The sequence below is a fragment of the Nyctereutes procyonoides genome, unplaced genomic scaffold (genome assembly GCF_905146905.1).
Source record: "Nyctereutes procyonoides isolate TBG_1078 unplaced genomic scaffold, NYPRO_anot_genome, whole genome shotgun sequence".
NCBI classification, from domain to species: domain Eukaryota; kingdom Metazoa; phylum Chordata; class Mammalia; order Carnivora; family Canidae; genus Nyctereutes; species Nyctereutes procyonoides.
In genome coordinates, this window is record NW_026575146.1 from 75,747,378 (window position 1) to 75,768,423 (window position 21,046).

General features: G+C 47.4%; 1 protein-coding gene across 1 annotated transcript; it reads left to right on the top strand.

The window, feature by feature from the left end:
* The first annotated feature begins 15,255 nt into the window (after positions 1-15,255).
* PGLYRP1 (peptidoglycan recognition protein 1) lies at positions 15,256-20,986 on the top strand. Its single transcript, XM_055310910.1, has 3 exons — positions 15,256-17,125; positions 19,604-19,725; positions 20,312-20,986. The coding sequence occupies exons 1-3, from the start codon at positions 16,833-16,835 to the stop codon at positions 20,488-20,490; spliced, it is 594 nt and encodes a 197-aa protein (XP_055166885.1). The 5' UTR covers positions 15,256-16,832; the 3' UTR covers positions 20,491-20,986.
* Positions 20,987-21,046: the final 60 nt, after the last annotated feature.

Consider the following 21,046-nt stretch of genomic DNA (forward strand, 5'->3'; position numbering starts at 1 on the left):
ATTGCTTCTTCTGGGCAGCCCTGGTGGCTCAGCAGTTTAGCACGGCCTTCAGCCCAGGGCCTGATCCTGGAGACCCAGGATCAAGTCCCATGTTGGGCTCCCTGCATGGAGCCTGCTTCTCCTTCTGCCTGTGTCTCTGCCTCTGTGTGTGTGTGTGTGTATGTATGTGTGTCTCATAAATAAATAAGTAAAATCTTTAAAAAAAAAAAACTTCTTCTAATGCTGTTACGAAGCACTCTAATATGCATACAAAGACTTAAGTATTAGAATACTTATTGCCACATTTTAAGGGTAAGACTGAGAAACTGGGGGAAAACTTAGGTAACTTTCAAAAGGTGACAAATGGAATAAATTACAATTTATTTGTAAAGTGGAAATCTAGGCAGCCATAAAAAAAAAATACCTGTGTGCTTTTGGGATTTTAAAGGGGTATGTATAATACTATCTTATTTTATAAATGGAAAAGTGTGGTATATGTGTATGTGTATACATACATATAATTTAAAGAAAATACAAACAGTACATTGTAGGGGTTTGGGGGATTTTTTTTAAGATTTTATTTATTTGGGATCCCTGGGTGGCGCAGCGGTTTAGTGCCTGCCTTTGGCCCAGGGCGCGATCCTGGAGACCTGGGATCGAGTCCCATGTTGGGCTCCCGGTGCATGGAGCCTGCTTCTCCCTCTGCCTGTGTCTCTGCCTCTCTCTCTCTCTGTGTGTGTGACTATCATAAATAAATAAAAATTTAAAAAATATATTTTATTTATTTATTCATGAGAGACACAGAGAGAGGCAGAGACATAGGCAGAGGGAGAAGCAGGCTCCCTACAGAAAGCCTGATGTGGGACTTGATCCTAGGACTCTGGGATCATGACTGGAGCCGATGGCAGATGCTCAACTGCTAAGCCACCCAGGTGCCTCACAAATAGTACCTTGTAAATGCAGTTACCATGTGGGAGGGGAGGGGGTATAATGAAGAAGGTTATCACCTCTCATATATAATTTCTAGTTCTCAACAAATGGAACATTTTTCAATAACATATATTCCTATTGTCTGTATTGTTAAGTGATATGTAAAGATTAAGAAAGATAGGCAAAGAGGGCCACCTGGCTGGTTCAGTTGGTAGAGCATGCGACTCTTAAGGATTTATTTTATTTATTTATTTGAGAGAGAGAGCACAGGGAGGGAAGGCAGAGGGAGAGGATCTCAAGCAGACTCCAAACTGAGAGTGAAGCCAGATATGGGCCTTGAGCCACAGTTCCTATAGGGCAAGGGAGAAGGCCTAGGGGATGCCAGCACACACAGTGCATTGCACTATAGGAGATGAACCTATATCTGAAGTCAGGAAATCTGAATTTTTACATAATGGGTGGTAAGCCTGCCTGGCTTTTGTCCTGGAGGAAGATCTTACCACTATTACCCAGGACCCTAAATAAATCTGTCCTTCCCGTGGGAAGAAGACACTGCCTCTTATCCTTCAAGGCTATTCACACTATAAACATTCTTGAAAAGAGCCTGGAAGAAAAAACAGCCATGCCTCCTTGCAAGACATGAAAAAATGTAAGAGACCTATGGAGAATTGTCACCAACACCAACCAACAATATTAAAACAAAGAAATAGCTACAGTAGTCCCCACCGCTCCATCCATGGTGGGGTATTTCCAATATCCCCAGCGGATGCCTGAAACCGTGGATAGGTACCGAACTCGATATATAGTATGTTTTTTCCTACCCGTGCATACCTATGATAAACTTTAAATTATAAATTAGGCACAGCAATAGATTAACAACAATAATAAAGGAATGATAACAATATGCTGTAATAAAAGCTATGTGAGTGTGGTCTCTGTGTGTCTGTTGCTGCTCCCCCTGCTTGTGCTTGCTTTCTCTGTCAAATAAATAAATAAAATCATTTTAAAAAATAACAAGTGAGTTAATAAAATGGGGCAGGTGTGTGTGATTTGGGGAAGTCGTTGCCTTTCCTAAGACAACTGTGATAGCCCTGAGTGTGAGGGTAATCACTAGTGTCACAGAAATGTGACCTGGTTTGGATTTTCAAGGCTGCTCAAAATTGCTGGGTGACTCCCTGCTTCCTCCAGGATAAAACTCAAACTGCTGCCCAGCATGTCCAGCAAGGTCCGTCATGATCTGCCCTGTGTTCTCCTGCCCTTTCACCTGCTCCAGCATTGCTGGTTTCTGCCATGAACCCCAATGCTCATTCCCTGCACTTCCCCAAACAGGCTCCCAAGCCTGGCTCACCTGTGGGTCTCTGCTTGATTCCCCCTGGCCCTTCATGTGAGTCATTCGATTCTCTTTCAGGGCTCAGCTCAGGCCTCCCTTCCTCCCCATCTTCCATTCTGCTGTCAATTTCCCCCACTGATAAAAAATAAGGATCTAGAGGCACCTGGGTGGCTCAGCTGGTTAAGCAACCAACTCTTAATTTCAGCTCAGGTCATAATATCAGGGTTGTGAGATGGAGCCCTGCATGGGGCTCCGTGCTGAGCATGGAAACTGCTAGATTCTCCCTCTCCTCTCTCTCTACCCTACCCCTCTTCTCCCTCCGTTGCTCATGCCCATCAGGCAGGTTCTCTCTCTCTCTCTCCCCACCTCCGAAAGAAAGAAAGAAAGAAAGAAAGAAAGAAAGAAAGAAAGAAAGAAAGAAAGAAAGAAAGAAAGAAAGAAAAGAAAAGAAAAGAAAAGAAAAAAATAAGAGCCCATTGCTTATCAGGCCAGGTAGAGACTGCCCTGGTTATTTGCCCAACCTGGGTTCCTTTTAAATTTTCAGAGGCATCCATATATAGGGTAAAACTTCCAGTTCATGTCTTTATGTCTTTTCAAAAATTAAAAATAAAAATCACACTCTCTTCCCTTGACCTCCATCCCTACTGCACTCCTGAGTCCAATGCTGTTAGCAATTTCTGGCGTTACACCCTTTATAGTTTTAAATAATAGGCTTATAGTTCTCTCTGATGATTTTAGGACCCGACTCTACCATTTATAAGCTGCAGGATTTTTTCTCAAATGACAATGTCTCAGAACTTCCATATTTAAAATAAACAACAATAACGAAGAAAAAAAAACATATACCAGCCCATGCGGATTCCTGCCAAGTTAGGGGAGGAGTGCTAATTTATATGCAGGCTTCCTGAGGCTATCACAGCCCTCCAGCTGGTCTTCAGGGTGAACTTGCTTCAAGGTAACATACTCCTTGTTTGCTGATTTAAGGCCCTTAATCTGTAACAGAGCTGATTTGTTTTCTTTAAGATTTACAGACCACTAAAAAAAAAAAAAAATTTACAGACCACAGCCCTTGGGCAATAAGAGACCAGAACTTTCCCAGAGGGCAACAAGTCCACTTGGAGTCACCCAGGCTTTTTTTTTTTTTTTTAAGATTGTATTTATTTGAGAGAGAAAGGGAGAGACAGGAAGAGAGCACAAGGGTGGGGTGGGGAGGGGCAGAGGATGGGGGAGAAGCATTGAGCAGGAAGCCTAATGTGGGGATCGATCCCAGGACCACAACCTGAGCGGAAGGCAGACATTTGACTGACTGAGCCATCCAGGCGCCCCTTGCCTGGGCTTTCTAATTAGCCCAAAAATCTTTTAGTAAAATGTGTGTTTTTAAGGTCACACAAATGACTTTACTGACCTCCCTTTGCGCATCTGTAGACTTTGCATCCCTTTGCAGAAAGAACAGAATACTCTTGCACAACCCCTGGGTACCGAGGAACCAGACCTTCTAGTACAATCCGCCCAAGCCCTGGGCACCGAAAAGCTAGAATTTCTTGCATAACCTCTGAGCACTGAGATAACTCTGTAGCTGGCATCATGGAGTTTGCACGTAAGTATGAAATGTCACAGACCACTGCACTCCCTCAACTGATTAAATCCCGTTAAAAATCTCTAGGTCAGGGACACCTGGGTGGCTCAGTGGTGTGATCCTGGGGTCCCGGGTTCAAGTCCCGCATTGGGCTCCCTCTGCCTATGTCTCGGCCTCTCTCTGTGTCTCCCATGAATAAATAAATAAAATAAAATCTATTTAAAAAAATCTCCGGGCAGCCCGGGGGGCTCAGTGGTTTAGCGCCACCTTTGGCCCAGGGCGTGATCCTGGAGACCCGGGATCCAATCCCATATCGGGCTCCCTGCATGGATCCTGCTTCTCCCTCTGCCTGTGTCTCTGCCTCTCTCTCTCTCTCTCTCTCTGTGTGTGTGTGTGTCTCATGAATAAATAAATAAAATAAAATCTATTTAAAAAAATCTCCATGCCAGGCAAAACCTCCAAGTTGGCCTTTGGACAAGACTCCACCTTCTCCCTGAGGTGGCTGGCCTCCTGAATAAAGATCATATTCCTTCCCAATCAAAACTCTTCTCTTGAGGATTGACCTTTCCAGGAAACGACAGTTGAACTGGGATTTCAGTAACAGGACCACTCTTGCTCAATATTGTTTGGACACTTGGGGCGTGTGGGTGGCTCGGATGTTTCTGAGGAACAGAATCCTAGGCCACCCCAGACTCTAACATTTGCTTGTCAGTTGTGCTATATGGTTTTTAACCATAAATATTACTCTTTATGCCCTTAAAATCTCTATTAAAACACACCCTTGTTAGAGCAGAGAGAGAGGGAGAGAAATAGGCAAACCAAGAAATAGACTGTTAAGTACACAGAGCAAACTGCCAGTTAGCGGAAGGGAAAGGAGAGGGATGAAGGAGTTTGCCTGCCGTGATGAGCACCGGGTATATGGAATTGTTGGGTCACTATATTGTACACCTGCAACTAAATATTACAGTATATATTAACAAACTGAAATTTAAATTAAAACTTTTAAAAGTACGAGGGGCAGCCCGGGTGGCTCAGCAGTTTAGCGTCGCCTTCAGCTCAAGGCCTGATCCTGGAGACCCGGGATCAAGTCCTACGTCAGACTTCCTGCATGGAGCCTGCTTCTCCCTCTGCCTGTGTCTCTGCCTCTCTCTCTCTCTCTCTCTCTCTCTCTCTCTCTCTCTCTCTCTTTCTCACGAATAAATAAAATCTTAAAAAAACTTTTAAAAGTATGAAAATAAAGGGTTTTTTCCTTTAAAGTTATTTTATTACTTATTAAACATCAAAGAGGGACTCCTGTTTCAGGAAAAATGGAGTAGACATACTTTCCTCTATGCTTCTTGCTAGATAAAACCAAAAGTCCTGAACATTATACATAAAGCAAATACAGGAAGACTCCAGGGGCATCTGGGCGGCTCAGTCAGTTAAGCGTCTGCCTTCAGCTCAGGTCATGATTTCAGGGTCCTGTGATCAAGCACCGCATTTGGCTCCCCGCTCAGCAGGGAATCTGTTTCTCCCTCTCCCTCTGCTCATGCTCTCTCTCTCTCTCTCTCTCTCTCTCTAATAAATAAAATAAAATCTTTTTAAAAATAAAATAAAATTACCTTCCTTGAGGGGCACCTGGATGGCTCAGTTGGTGAAGCATCAAACTCTTGATTTCAGCTCAGGTCTTGATCTTAGGGTTGTGAGTTTAAGCCCCCTGTTGGGCTCCACATTGGTTGTGGAGCCTCCATCAAAAAGAAGAAGAAGGGATCCCTGGGTGGCGCAGCGGTTTGGCGCCTGCCTTTGACCCAGGGCGTGATCCTGGAGACCCGGGATCGAATCCCACGTCGGGCTCCCGGTGCATGGAGCCTGCTTCTCCCTCTGCCTGTGTCTCTGCCTCTCTCTCTCTCTCTCTCTCTCTCTGTGACTATCATAAATTAAAAAAAAAAAGAAGACGGAGGAGAAATTTATCAAACATTTTCTGAAGGCAAAGTTTGGATAGGATCATTTGAATAGAACTTTCCTTGGGTTTTGCTTTTTGGAGTTTTGTTTGGTGGGAAAGAAGGATCCATATTCCATAATTCCTGGTACCCTCACCATGTGCATAGTGGACTTATTGGTCACTCACCATTTGAGGGATTTTCCTTTGTTCTCTGCTGATTTTTTAAAAAATATATACTGAACTTTGTCAAGTGCTTTTCTGCGTCTGTCGAGATGATCATACAGCTTACTTCTTTACCTTGTTGCCATGACAAACTATACTGATTGTTTTTTTTTTAATGGTAAAGAAAATCAATCATTAAAATCACTTCATGTTGTTTTCTGAGAAACCCAAATCTTCAAATTTCTTGGTGTATGTGTCAAACACCAACAGTACCAGCTCAAATGAGAGGAAATACATGCCAATGCCAGCTTACAACAACAAAAATAATGAAGTTTCAAGTCCCCACGTTTGGCTAATGTACGTCAGGAAATCACAGAAAAATTCAAGAGTATATTTTATTGTTCTGCACAGTGAAGGAGAGAAGACAACCCTGTACTCTTCCACCACAAAATCGTCTCTACCCCTTTATTTGCTAGAAGCACTAGCTTTTGAAGAGGTACTGGCACATTCCAATTATGATAATTTTTCTCCCACGAACAATTGTTTCATATTTGCAGTTTGTTGAAGAAAATCTTATCTCATAAGTCTTATCTCTTTTTTTGAGTCTTGAGCCCTAAGAGTTCTAGACACTTTGAGAGAATCCTGGTGTCCTGGGTGACCTGCTGAATGCATCAAAAATCAAATTTGGGGGCGCCTGCCTGGCTCAATCAGTGTAGCACATGGCTCTTGATCTCGGGATCATGATTTTGAGCCCCACACTGGGTCTAGAGACTACTTAAAAATAAGATTTTGGGGATGCCAGGGTGGCTCAGTGGTTTGGTACCTGCCTTCAGCCCAGGGCATGATCCTGGGGTCTCGGGATCGAGTCCCACATCAGGCTTCCTGCATGGAGCCTGCTTCTCCCTCTGCCTGTGTCTCTGCCTCTCTGTGTGTGTGTGTCTCTAGTGACTAAATAAATAAAATCTTTAAAAAAATAAAAATAAATAAAAAACAAGATTTTTTTAAAAAAATCAAGTTTTATATTCTGAAAATACTCTTAAATACATACCCACCCCAGAGAGGTGGAGCTCAGATCTCTTACTGGCACTTTGACATTTGAAGAACATGTGTGACGGAAGCTTCACTGTCGATTTTGGTTTTTCCTTCTTCTTTAGCTGCTGTGCTTCTTTTTCCATTTTCTCTGTTATTCTGTTGTCTTTTTTCCATTTGCTATTTTCTGCTGCCTTAGAACATCTGCTTGCCAGCTCACATCTTTTTGCTATGCCCTGGTATTTTCTTGCTAGGCGTCTCTGTCACCTAATCCAGGAAGCTGAAGGGGAAAAGGCAAATCTTGTGGAGCTGCCAATCAACCAGAGAAACCGTCTGGCAGGCCAAAACCTAATGGCTCATTCCCCTCCTCCTCTTTTTCCTTCTCTCCTCCCCCCTCCTCTTTCTCCTCCTCTTCCTTTTCCCCCTCCTCTTCCGCCCTACTTATCTTTCTCCTGCTCTTCCCCCTTCTCCTCCCCCCTTCCTTTTTCTCCTCCTTCTCCTCCCCATCCTCCTCTATCTCTTCCTTCTCCTCCTTCTCCTTTTTAAAAAAGTAATCTCTACACCCAACATGGGGCTCACAATCCCAAGATCAAGAGTCCCATGCTCTACAAGAGTCCCATGCTCTACCAACTGAGCCAGCCAGGCTCTGCATGACTGATTCTTTTTAATAAGGATTTTCTGAGTTTTCCCTATAGTCAATGTCTCATCCTTAACACAGTTGGGTCCCAGTTGTTCCAAAGTATCTTGTGCTGTGACCACATTCTCACCTTTCCTTTGGTCTTTACCCCTGTGGGTGCCTCTTCACCATTCTTCTGCTTAGGAACTGATGAATAATCAACTCTAGTTGCAAAAAAATTTTTAAAGATTTTATTTATTTATTCATGAGAGACACAGAGAGGCAGAGACACAGGCAGAGGGAGAAGCAGGCTCCCTGCAAGGGGCCTGATGCGGGACCTGATCCGGTACCCCAGGATCACGCCCTGAGCCAAAGGCAGATGCTCAACCACTGAACCACCCAGGCATCCCTGGGTTTTGAATGTTAAGCATGCCCTGAGCTGCTGACTTAAACCTTACCTGATCTCGTTACATGTTGAATTCGCTGGCTCATACTTTGTTAAAGAGTTTTTGCATCTATTTTCATGAAGGGATATTGATCTGTGATTTTTTTTCTTTTTCTGGAATACCTTTCTTTCTGGCTTTGGCATCTGGATTACACTGGTCTCATAAAAATGAGTCAGGAAGTATTCCTTACCTCTATTTTCAGAAAGAGTTTTTATGAAAGAGTTCTTTATTCTTTGAATGTTGGAATCCAGCAGTAGAACTGTCAGGGTCTGGATTTTATTCCACTTTACAAGCCAACAAATTATTCTGCAATCGTTTCATAAAAGTTGGCAGAAGGCTTGAAACACTGGGTTCAGAGACAAAGGACTCCAGTATTCAGAGCACACCAAAAGGATGAGTATGGGATACTTGCTTCTGTTGATTCATCTCCCCCACCCCACCCCACCCCACCCCCTCCCGCCCTTCCAAGTACCATGGGGCATGCAGAGGGAGTCAGGGTGCTGTACGTGCCTGGGGTTATATCACACCTGGAGAACACTGAGCTTCAGGAATCTGCCACTTTTATAGGAGCAGTAAGCAAGTTTATCTTTTTCTGGGAGGAAATGTTACCTTACCCTTCAGGGTTGCTGGTTATAAACAGGATCCCAAGAAATGGTCTGCATAAAGAGCAGTCAGGGCTTGGATTCCTGTCGTGCCCAGCAATAATGTTCAGGGATGCTCAGTTCCTACTGTGATCGCCTCTCTCTGGAGGCTTGAAGGGAAAATTTGTTTATTCCTCTTCTGGCTTCTGGTAGATACTGGTACCTTTTGCTGCACCTGCATTGTTCCAATCTCTGCCTCTCTCTTTACATGGCCTTCTCTTCTGTCTCCAGTCAAATAGCCCTCTCCCTCCAGTCAAATAGCCCTCTCCTTCCCTCTTATAAGTATGATTGTATTTAGAGCCTGCCTGGGTAATCTGAATTAATCCCTATCGCAAGATCCTGAGCACAATCACACCAGCAAAGACCTTTGGGGGGTTGTTGTTTCGCCATGTGGAGGAACACACACGGTTCCAGGAATTAGGATGTGGGTATCTTTGATGAGGACCACTTTTCAGCCTACCACAACCATTATATTACACAACCTGTCAAAGACACAGTAAATAGAACAGTCCTAATCAATTGAGAGGTTGAAACAAGAAATTAGTAAAAATCAATCTAATTTATGGAGTGTCAAAGGGCAGAAGAATTTGATAAGAGGGCTGATCTTACGTGAGGCCAGATCCAGAGGCTCAGCAATATTATCACAGACTCTCTGTATCTTCTCTGCCTTCTGAAGAGTTGACCACACACTAATTGTGACTTCCCTCATGGTTGAAAACCGGCTTCCAGAAGTTTCCATGGGTGTCCTTATAGACCTCCAGGAGTTTGTGCTATCTTCCATCCTTCTCTCTCTCTGTCCCCCAAAATGATCTCTTAAATATGCAAGGGGGCAAGGCACCTGGCTAGCTGAGAAGGTGGAGCCTGTTGACTCTTGATCTCAGGATTGAGAGTTCCAGCCCCTTGTTGGGAGTAGAGATTACTTAAAAGTAGAAAATCTTTTTTAAAAAAATTTTTTAATAAAAATAAAAATACGAAGTGGCTTAGTGTCACTCCTTATATGTTCTTTCATGGCTCCCAGTGCCCACAGCATGAAGTCCAGACCCTTACTGTGTGAACAAGTCCCAGGATTGTCTGGTTCTGCTGAGCTGGCTCCCCACACACTCTGGTCCTTTACACTCCAGCAACATTATAGCTCCAGAACATTACCCCGCCTCTTCTCTTCTCCATACCTCCATTCACGCTGGTCCCTCTGACCCAAGAGCCTTCCCTCTCTCTGCACCCTGGCTGATTATGCCTATAGGTGCTGTGTGATCAACATAAAATTGAGTAACTCTGAGCTCTTCGTTCTTCATGGTATGATTGTCCTTGCTGTCATTAGGAGCAAACCACTCCCTGGGACAGGCAGGCCTCCAGGAAAATCCCAGAACGGGGCCTTTGCGAGGCTATGAGGCTTGTCCCCTTACTATTAAGATTGGGGAAGGGAACCCTGGGTGGCGCAGCGGTTTGGCGCCTGCCTTTGGCCTAGGGCGCGATCCTGGAGATCTGGGGTCGAATCCCACATCGGGCTCCCGGTGCATGTAGCCTGCTTCTCCCTCTGCCTGTGTCTCTGCCTCTCTCTCTGTGTGTGACTATCATAAATTAAAAAAAAAAAAAAAAAAAAAAAAGATTGGGGAAAAGCGCGCAGAGAAGGGTGAGGACAGATGGGGACGGCGCGCCCTCTGGCGGTAGAAGGAGGGAACTGCGGAGAAGGCTCCCCAAAGCCGCGCAGAAACCAAGGCCGAGGTCGAAATCAAACCCAAGGTCAGAGCTGGTGATGCTCCTGGGGCGCCTCCTACCCGCCAGGCCTAACCCTAGTCGCGCCACCACGCGAAGCTATAGTATAGCTGGCGCTATTTTTTTTTTAAGATTTATTTATTCATGATAGAGAGAGAGGCAGAGACACAGGAGGAGGGAGAAGCAGGCTCCATGCAGGGAGCCCGACGTGGGACTTGATTCCGGGACTCCAGGATCGCGCCCTGGGCCAAAGGCAGGCGCTAAACCGCTGAGCCACCCAGGGATCTCCACCTGGCGCTATTTTAAATAGCTATTAGTTTCTTTGTTTACTGTGTGTCTTCCCTACTAGAAAGGGCGAACAGGAATTTGTTTTATTTACCGCTGCATCCCCAGCACCTGCCAACAGGTAGGTGCCCCCCCAACCCCCATAGGTTCTCAGTAAAGAACTGTGGAATGGAATTAGTTAGCATCGATATTGTCCTTAGACACAGGCCTGAGTCTCTCAGGTCAGAGAATCGCCAGGAGCAAGATGTGTCCCTGCTTCTGGACATGCTATGGAGCCTGGAGACCCTACAATTCCCTGAACAGGCAGCCACTAGTAGCCTTCCAAAACTCGCCTGAGCCTCTTTCCTGAATCAGTGGTATGAGGGGTCAGGTGTGCAGCTCTGAGCCCTAGGGGCTCCCTCTGTCTCTGAGACATGGTTAGAGCTGGCAAGCAAGTGGGATGAACAGGGGCCCCCATGGTGGGATGGAGAAGAGGATTTTTTTTAAAGGTTTTTTATTTATTTATTTATTTACGATAGTCACAGAGAGAGAGAGAGAGGCAGAGACACAGGCAGAGGGAGAAGCAGGCTCCATGCACCGGGAGCCCGATGTGGGATTCGATCCCGGGTCTCCAGGATCGCGCCCTGGGCCAAAGGCAGGCGCCAAACCGCTGCGCCACCCAGGGATCCCGAGAAGAGGATTTTAAAAAGAAGAGGGCTGGGCTATAAGTTGGGAGCCAGGGGCCTCTCTGGAAGCCTCCATGTTCCTGGAAGAATTCCAAGGTGCTTGAAAACTCAGAATTCCAAGGGAGTTACTAAAAAGGAGCTGGGCAGCAGGATGGGGGCGCTGAGAGCACGTTGTGAGCAGAGATGCCTAAGTTAGCCCAGGTAAGGGAGGAGACACCCACAGGAAGGTCTGGATGGGGATGGAGGCCGACAAATGAAAAGCAGTCCCATTCCCCCAAAAAGATAAACAACAGCAGGGCACCCAGGTGGCTCAGCTCCATCGGGTTAAGCCAGCCAACTCTTGGTTTCATCTCAGGTCATGATCTCACAGTCATGGGATCGAGGGATCGAGCCCCGGGTCAGGCTCTGTGCTGAGCACACAGTCCACGTGGGACTCTCCCTCGGCCTCTCCCCCTCCTCTCAAATAAATAAATAAATAAATCTCTTTTTAAAAAGGAACAACAGGGGATCCCTGGGTGGCTCAGTGGTTCAGCGCCTGCATTCGGCCCAGGGTGTGATGCTGGAATCCCAGGATCGAGTCCTTCGGGCTCCCAGTATGGAACCTGTTTCTCCCTCTGCCTGTGTCTCTGCCCACCCACCCCACCCCCTTCATGAATAAATAAATGAAATCTTTAAAAAAAAAAAAGGAACAACAAAAAGGTATTAATCACGTGGCTTTCCTGACTTTACTGAAAGAGGGGCAGATTCAACAAATGTGGGAGAAAGCTGTCCTCTTCCTCCTCCTCCCCAACCACCCCTCAGCCCCCCAATGGTCCAGAGTGAACCATGGTCTCTGGTAGGAAAAAAAAATCCACTTTGAAAGTGCACAGACATTTGGTTTGTTTTGTGCATATCCTTCTATGTTGACTTTGTGAAGGTAAGTTTTTGTGATGAGGGAAGATGGTCTTCTGCTTAGCAGCTGTTAGCTTATGAGGATATAGACTCCATCCAGCACTGGTGCTTTCAACAGCCCTATGAGGGCAGGACTGTCATTAAATACATTTCACAGGGGGAGAAACTGAGGGTGGCTTAGAATGGGAGCTTGCCCTGTATCTATCACCAACTATGTGCAAGGAATTGGGGCTATAGTGGTATTCAAGGGGGGGGGGCAAATGATATCTTTAAGTGAGGTGATGATACATCCTGGATTATTTGGGAGAATCCACGGATGCCTATTGACCCGGCAAAACTATCAATGGCTCCCTCAAGTATATCGGTTTGGACAATACTTATAGACTTCACTGTAGAGTAGGAAAGAGAGAAATTCATCAAAGAATTGCTCAGGTTAGTTAATAACTACAGTGATAAATAGGAAGGAAAGAAATTAATTTGGGGAAATAAGCTAATTTGTCAGCTCTGAGGAGGCCACAGGGAGGAAGAGTAAGTGACAATTAGGAAGGGGGGGAGTGAGGGAGGTGAGCATTCCAGGGTTGAGAATGTCAAGGGGGAAAAAATGATTCCGCATTGTGTTTTAACCGTGTCTTCGCTATAATCAGCATTTGACTTCTTTCATTTTTGACACAACAAAGAAAACCAGTGTTTTTGTTAACTTCAAGAGAACCTGAGGAGTTTTTAAAATGGCTGAATTAATTATAATGAGATCTAAAAAAGGCAGTTGATGAATTAAATATTTAAAAATTCAACTTCCTAAAACATACAGGGAGTAGATCTAATTTCCTATTAATAAAATACAGTAGTAATAGTCTCAGGATTAAAGGTAATATAACAATTACCAATTGAAGCTCTTGTAAATGCTCACCAGGGCATGTCTCAATTTTAGGCTGACAAGATACAGAATGAATAAAAAAAATTCTAACAAGGGAAGACTTCACACCGCCTGGTTAATGATGATATTCTTAGTACTGATGAGCAATCTAATGTGTAAATATTCCTGTCTTTTTACAAAAGGCGAGCTGAGTGTTTTGAAATCGTAAAGGCAAGGTACAAAGTTTCTGAATTTCTTCAAGTTCCTCTATTTTGGGGCACCTGGGTGGCTCAGTGGTTGCGTGTCTGCCTTCGGCTCAGGGCATGATCCCGGGGTCCTGGGATTGAGTTCCATGTCGGGCTCCCCGCAGGGAGCCTGCTTCTCCCTTTGCCTGGGTCTCAGCCTCTCTCTGTGTCTCTCATGAATAAATAAATAAAGTCTTTTTTTTTTTATGACAGTCACAGAGAGAGAGAGAGAGAGAGGCAGAGACACAGGCAGAGGGAGAAGCAGGCTCCACGCACCAGGAGCCCGACGTGGGATTCGATCCGGGGTCTCCAGGATCGCGCCCCGGGCCAAAGACAGGCGCCAAACCACTGCGCCACCCAGGGATCCCTAAAATCTTTTTTTTTTTTAAAGAAGATTCCTCTATTTAAAACTTGGACATACTACATAGAAAGTCCCCTGAGGACAAGGTAGCTAAAGCATTTTCAAGGGCAGCAAGAAGGGCAGGGAAGCTAGATGATTCGGGAAGAAGGTCTCAAGAGTAAGCCAAGTGAGGCTAGGTTGAAGGCAGCCCATGTTGAGGTGCTTGGAATTCATCCTAAGAGTCATGAGGAGCCACAGAAAACTGACTTGCATTTGAGGGTGACCTGAGCAGATCTGAGCTTTGGCCTCACAGGAGCCAAAGTGCACGCATGGTAAGAAGTCACCGAAGAGGTGGGAGCAAAATCCAGGTGCAAGAACATGGTGACTGGGCCAAGGTGGGGAGAGTGACATAGACAGGAGCAGTGGAATTTATTCATATCCCCTAAATATGGAGATAACAGCAACATGACTTGGGGGTGAACTGGATATTATTATTATTATTATTATTATTATTATTATTTTAAAGATTTTATTTTATTCTTGTGAGACACACAGAAAGAGGATCACAACCTGAGCCAAAGGCAGATGATCAACAACTGAGCCACCCAAGTGCCCTGTGAACTGGATATTAATCAATCGTTCAGTATTTATTGAGCACGTACTAAGTGCTGAGTGTTGTTTTGGGGGCTAGAAACAAGAGGGGACAGAGTAGAGGTTGGTCAAGGCTCTGATGCATGGCTTTTGTAACTGGAAGACAATCACAGTGTTCCTTTAGACAGGAATTCCTGGAAGAGGGCTGATTTTAGAGGAACAAATCATAAACCACTTTGGAAACCTTGCATTTGAGGTCCCTGTGGGACATCCAAGTAGAGATATCAAGGAGGTAGGTGGATACACAGATCCAGAATTCATCTGAGAGCTCCAGGCCGGACATAAAAATCAGGAAGTCATCTGCATTTCAGCGGCAGCTGAAGCCATTACCTGGATGAAATCACCCAGCAGAACAAGTATAGTACGATGGTGAAGGAAGAAAAATGAGTTAAAAAGGCAAGAAATAGGGATCCCTGGGTGGCGCAGCGGTTTAGCGCCTGTCTTTGGCCCGGGGTGCGATCCTGGAGACCCGGGATCGAATCCCACGTCGGGCTCCCGGTGCATGGAGCCTGCTTCTCCCTCTGCCTATGTCTCTGCCTCTCGCTCTCTCTCTCTCTCTCTCACTGTGTGCCTATCATAAATAAATAAAATAAAATAAATTTTAAAAAAGGCAAGAAAAAGCCTGTCTAGAGAAGCAGAAGGAAAATCAAGACAGTCTTACAACACAGAAGCTGAGGGAAGTGAACATTTCAAGAGGGAAGTGGTCAAGTATGTCAAATGCTGCCTGATTGCCCAAGGTCATCCAGTTAATGAGTGGTAGGGCTTAAATTTAAAATCAGGTCTAACTATTTAATAAACAGTGCCAGGACAAATGGCTTTAGCCATTTGGAAACAAAATTAAACCCCTACCTTACACCATTTGCAATTATAAAATCCAGCCGAGGTAAAGGTCTAAAAGTAAAAACAAGATAGCAATATTTTTTTTAAGACTTATTTATTTATTTATTTATTTATTTATTTATGATAGACATAGAGAGTGGTTAATAAATATTTATGCTATTCTGTATCACAGATGTGAGCATGACCTCCAGAGCACGGGCAACAGAGTACAAGAAAACATACCACACTGTTTTTAGTAAGTTATTAGTGAGCTTGAGCTGGAGGGGACTGGGGCACAGGGGATTTGCATTTTTTATCAGTCCAACCTGTTACAGCTAGCATGTATTACTTTTGTATTTTTTTTTTAAATCCACTAAAGTGGGAGAAAAGGAGTTAGAGAAAAGGAAGGGGTCTGCCCTCAACTCACCAGCTGCTAGGAAGGAATGGGGAAGAGGGCTTAGGCAGGGCAGAGGCCCCAGGAGAGTCTTCTGCCCCAACAGGTGATCTCAAGCCACTGAGTGGCCCTGGACCTGAGAGTCCCTCCGGCGCAGAATGGAGCTGCCAGTGTCACCCAGTGCAAAACCTGTTGCTTGCTACCAAGGACAGATTTGAGTTTGAGTCCCAGTGGCCCTTGTGTGACATTATGGGCCAGACATCTTGTAAGGACCCGACCCTTATCAATCCACATAATTCCTTAATTCACGTCAACCTTATGAGTCAGGTACTTTACATTATTATCCCTGTTTTGTAGGTAGAGAAAACTGAGGTACCAAAACCTCACTTGCAGGAGATCAGACACTGGAATGTGGCCAGAATTCAAATGCAGGCAGCCTGGCTCTGAATCCAGGCTGTGGACCACCAGGCTCACCTATGTCCCCCTGTCTCACCAAGGAGACTTCCCCTCTCCCCACACCAGTGTCCTCAAGTGTGAAACGGGCTTCCCACCACTCAACATCTTCAGTTTGCTGCAGGGGTTACATGACTGTGGGCTTGGGCCTGGGAGAAGTGTTTTCAAAATGGGAGCTTTGGATTCTTAAATACAGAGACCAAACTGGCAGGAGGGGAAGTGGTGGGGGTGGAGAGGTGGGTGAAGTAGATAAAGGGGATTAAGAGGTACAAACTTCTAGTTATAAAACAAGTCACAGAGAAGTACAGCATGGGGAATGTAGTCAACAGAACTGCTATTGCATTGTTTGGTGACAGATGGGGGTCACACTTAACAGGGTGAGCACTAACTAATGTACAAAGCTGTCAAATCACTGTTATACACCTGAAACTAAATACAATTGTATGTTAATTATCCTTCAATTAAAAAAAGAGAGAGAAGAGCCTTTGTTACCCTGGTGCCTCCAGGAGGAAGAGAGATGGAGGGGCGGCAGTGATCCTGGTGAGTTGTCCAAAGCCCCACTGAGAGGAGAGACAAAGCCTGGCAGGGAGCCAGGCCCTTGCTCTTCCAGAAACCACAGGGTTAGTGGCCGGGTCCGTGCACCCCTCCCCACCCTGACTCTCAGCTAGAAGAAAGGCCCCTGGGTTTGCCGCAGGCTCCCCACTTCCTCACTTCACCACACCGCATCCTGTTGCGGTCGTGCTAGAGAAGGAAGTGGAATCTGGAGTTCAGTGTGACCTGCCCTTCCTGCTGGGGTGTGAAGCAAGGCCCTCCCCTACCATGCCAGGCCCCAGGGGATAAAGGTGGCCCAGCCAGCCACGAACTCCTATCCATCCCTGCGTGCCTCGCCTGCCATGTCCACCCCCGGTGTGCTGCTCACCTGGGCTCTCCTCGCTCTTCTTGGACTCGGACTCGGAGTGCCTGGAGAAGACCCCTTAAACTCCTGCTGCTGCCCCATCGTTCCCCGGAGAGAGTGGAGGGCCCCGGTGTCCAGATGCACTGAGAAGCTACAACTGCCAGTGCGCAACGTGGTGGTGTCGCACACAGCTGGCAGCCACTGCAACAGCCCGGCCTTGTGCCTGATGCAGGTGCAGAACGTGCACAGCTACCACACGAAGTCACTCAACTGGTGTGATGTAGGCTACAAGTGAGTGCTGAGGGAGCCAAGGTGGGGGTGGGGGTGTGGCAGGTCTAAGGAAAGGTGTGCAGCTCCAGGGAGCCCAGGCGGCCCTAGAGCCACCTGGCTGACAGCCCCCTGCCCCCAACCGCGGGCACACAGCACTGCGCATGTGCGGGCAGCAGACAGGTACTAGCAGGAAGGGATAAGGCTTAAGTCCAAGCTCTGCTCCCCAGAGGCAGGTGCAGATTTTGCCAACACGAAAGTGTCCTCTACAGTGGAGTCCCTTCATAAAGTCTGCTGCCTCTGCTAGGAGGCAGACAAGCAGGCTGGTTAAGCGCGGGGTGGGGAGTAAGGGTACAGGTGCGGGGGGAGTGGACCCGGGCAGGGTCCAGTCTCAGCTCTGCTTGTTGCTCTCCTCACTTTGGTTTCCTTTCCCTCCTCTGCAGAGTCAGCTTGTGGCCCTCCACTGGGTCACTAAATCAGCCAATACACACATGCAAAGCACTTAGGACACCGACTAGCATGCAATGGGAAACCCCAAGTTCATGGCCTCTTGCCTTCAGGCAGTTACCGTGTGCCAGGCCCTGCCCCGGTGCTGGGATGGGGGACACATGAGCTGTAGGAATCTGGCCCAATGGGATTTAAAGACCAACAGGGAGGAACAGGTGGGAAACAAGCAAAAGCAACCAGATGAATTCAGATGGGATGGATGGAGGGCTGCGGGAAGAGAGGTAACCTGGAGGTCCAGCAGGGGTAAAGGCTCTGAGGCCAAGTGAGAGGGTCACATCTCAAGGACAGAGATCAGGGTGGCTGGAGGGAGCTGGGAGCTGGATGAACAGGACCAGCTCCACAGAGCCAGATGGCACAGGACCTTAGAGGTCACGGGGTCAGAAAACAGGAGCCATGGGAGGGATGTGAGCCTGCTGGGTGGGAGCAGCTCCCTCTGGCCACCGAGGGCAGAACAGACTGTAAGTGGATGGTGGCAGAAACAAAGGACTGCTTAGATCTGCGTCTGGGGGCCCTACCCCCCCATATCCCTTTCCTGGGTAACAGGCCCAGGTCCCACACAAGGGCCTCCGCAGCGAGTGAACTCTGAACCTACAGGTTCCCAGACCTTGGTAAGCACCAGTCACCGTGCTGGAAATCCAGGCTCCCAGGTTCCATCCTTAGAGACAGCTTCGAATAGGGCCGGGAATTGGAGGACCTCAGTGGAATTATAGAGGCCTCAGAGGGAATCCCCAGCTCTTCTGGCTCGAGCTTTTGCGGTTCAAAGGCTCGAACTTCCCAGTTTTGTCTCTGAGACTCAGGTGCTCTGATTTTAAGTGTTTCCATGAGGTAGTGAAGACAAAGCTTGGCTCCCCAGCTTCTGGCTTAAACTGCCTTATGGAAAAGCCAACTGAAAGTCTGTTTCTTAGATTTTAGGATTTAGAGTCTGATCCCAGCGTTCTGGATCTCCCTTCCTTGTCACATCACATTCTGAGTCTCCGTGTCTTTACTAATAAAAAGGGTTCCTCACTCTACCCACCTGGTGCTGGAGGTTTAAATTAGATGCTTCCATTTCACAAATACACAAGGAGTCCCAACTGCCTGTGCCAGGTGCTAGGTCTGTAGCAGGGCCATAAACAGCCCAGTACCCAGGGAGTGGGTGTACCCACAGCATCACTATGGAATTTCTAGTCTCTTCAGAGCCAGATTCTGAGTCTGGCTTCCTGCATGGGAGATTCAGAACCCAGATTCTTAAGCTCCAACATTCTTTACATCCCGGGTGACTGTGTGAGCATGAAGAGATCTTCTAGTTAATTCCAACATTCCAAATCAGACTTGCTCAATTAAGACATGTCAAATAAGCCTTAAGGCTCTGATGCCAGGATAGCAGATGCTCCACGGGGCAGATGCTGGAACTCCAGGGTCTGTATCTGGTTGTGATGCCAATCCTTGAGTCCCAGATCCTGTCACTCCGTGTACCCCAGCAGGGAAGAGAAAGCAGGAAGCAGGTTGGGCCCAGGGCAGAAGAGCTTCTTAGAGAAAAGAGTTCTGACAGGCAGGGGTCTATGGGGCATGAGCTTGGCAGCACCTGCCTCAGAGGACTGCATGAGAGGACCGAGCAAATCAAGACCTCAACAAATCCTCCTGGGAGGCTGGAGGAAGCAAGGAACAGGATCACGTGGGTGGGAGTCCCCAGGGACCCAGGTGAAAATGTGGGCTCTGTCCCTGTCTGGCTGTGTGACTGTGGGCAGATATCCCCACCTCTCTGATTCTCCACCTACAGAATGGGGGGGAGGGGCAGTACTGACTCACAGGTGAGCATGAGCGTGAAAAAAAGATGTATGTGGAGCTGTGCTTGGCACATGGCAGGGGCCAGAGGCATCGGATGACAGGATAAGAGGGAGGTGTTGGGAGAAATTGTGTGTGAGTAGCAAGGGGCAGGGTGAGTGGAGGGGGGAGTCCTCCCCCAGGATCGCCTTCATTTACTCATCAAGCCCACCCTCCCACCCCCCTATGCAGCTTCCTGATTGGAGAAGATGGGCTCGTGTATGAGGGCCGGGGCTGGGACACCAAGGGTGACCACACAGGTGTCAACTGGAACCCCATCTCCATTGGCATCTCCTTCATGGGTAACTATATGGGTAAGTGTCCAGCTGTTGGGATGGAGGGCCGACCTGGGGTCCAGCATCCCATGGTATGTAGTCCTTGGGAGGCTCCACCACCAACAAGCTATGTGACCTTGGGCAAGTGAGTCGGCTTCTTCAAGCCTCACCTCCTTTGGATAATGACCAGTTCTTTTCACCCACATGGTTTGGCCAGGATTAGTCAATCTGCATAAAACGTCTTTGGCCAGTCCATGGCATTTAAGAAGTGCTTGATAAATAGCCACCACCATGGGTAGGACCCAGAGGTGTGGGGGCAGAAGGAGGAGGATAAGCTCTGACCCTGACACTTGCTGAGGGTTTAACCTATGCCAGGCACTGTTCTGTGGGGGCTTTATATAGAATAACTCATTTTCTTGTCCCACAGCCAGGTGGGCAGGTGCTATCATTCTCTCCTTTCACAGATGGGGAAACTGAAGCAGATAGGGTTAAGTCACTGCTAAGGGACTGAGACAGACCCTGTTCTGGGTCCAAGTGGGTCAGGATGCATAATTGGAACCATTACCCCACACTACTTCTGCCCCTCAAGGAAGCTCCAGCCTAACTCCTGCCTCTGCCTCCCCAGAGCGGTCCCCCCCACCCCGGGCCCTCAGGGCGGCCCAGAGTCTGCTGGCTTGTGGTGTGGCTCAGGGAAAACTGAACCCCAGATACCAGCTCAGAGGACACCGGGATGTGCAGCAGACACTCTCTCCAGGAGACCGACTCTATGAAATCATCCAGACGTGGCCACACTACGTCGACTGAGACCCTGCCTATCTCCTCCACACCCAGAAACCCCTCCACCACCACCCCTCCAATAAAGGTGCAGCTCAAACTGTGTTTCTGTGTTCCACGTGCCTCCTCTCCTTCTCTACTTCCCACAAGACCCCAGCTCTCCCCATCCACCCTGGGCCCAGCACTCTGTCCTCGCTGGTGCTCATAACCCAGAGGCCCCGACCCTGAACCAAGACCCCAGAGATCCCAGCTTGGAAGGAACATCACAGCTCAGAACCCAGAGGTCTCAGGTCAGAGCGCAGGAATCAGCACCAGGTCAGCCCAGATGTCACTGACAGCAGCTCCTGGGGTCCTGTGGGGCATGGGCCATGCTCCAAGACACCCCTTCTCTACCACTCAGCCAGAGAGAGCCCATGCAACATCTCTGCTTAGAGCTGCTCGCTACTGCCCCTCATGGCCCCTCTTTCATTGCTTTAGATCCTATGGAAGCTTTGCCTGACCCTGAACCCCAAAATGCCTCCCAGTCGCAGACATGTCCAGAAATACACCAGGTCCCAATTACACCCACTACCCAATCCTCATTTCT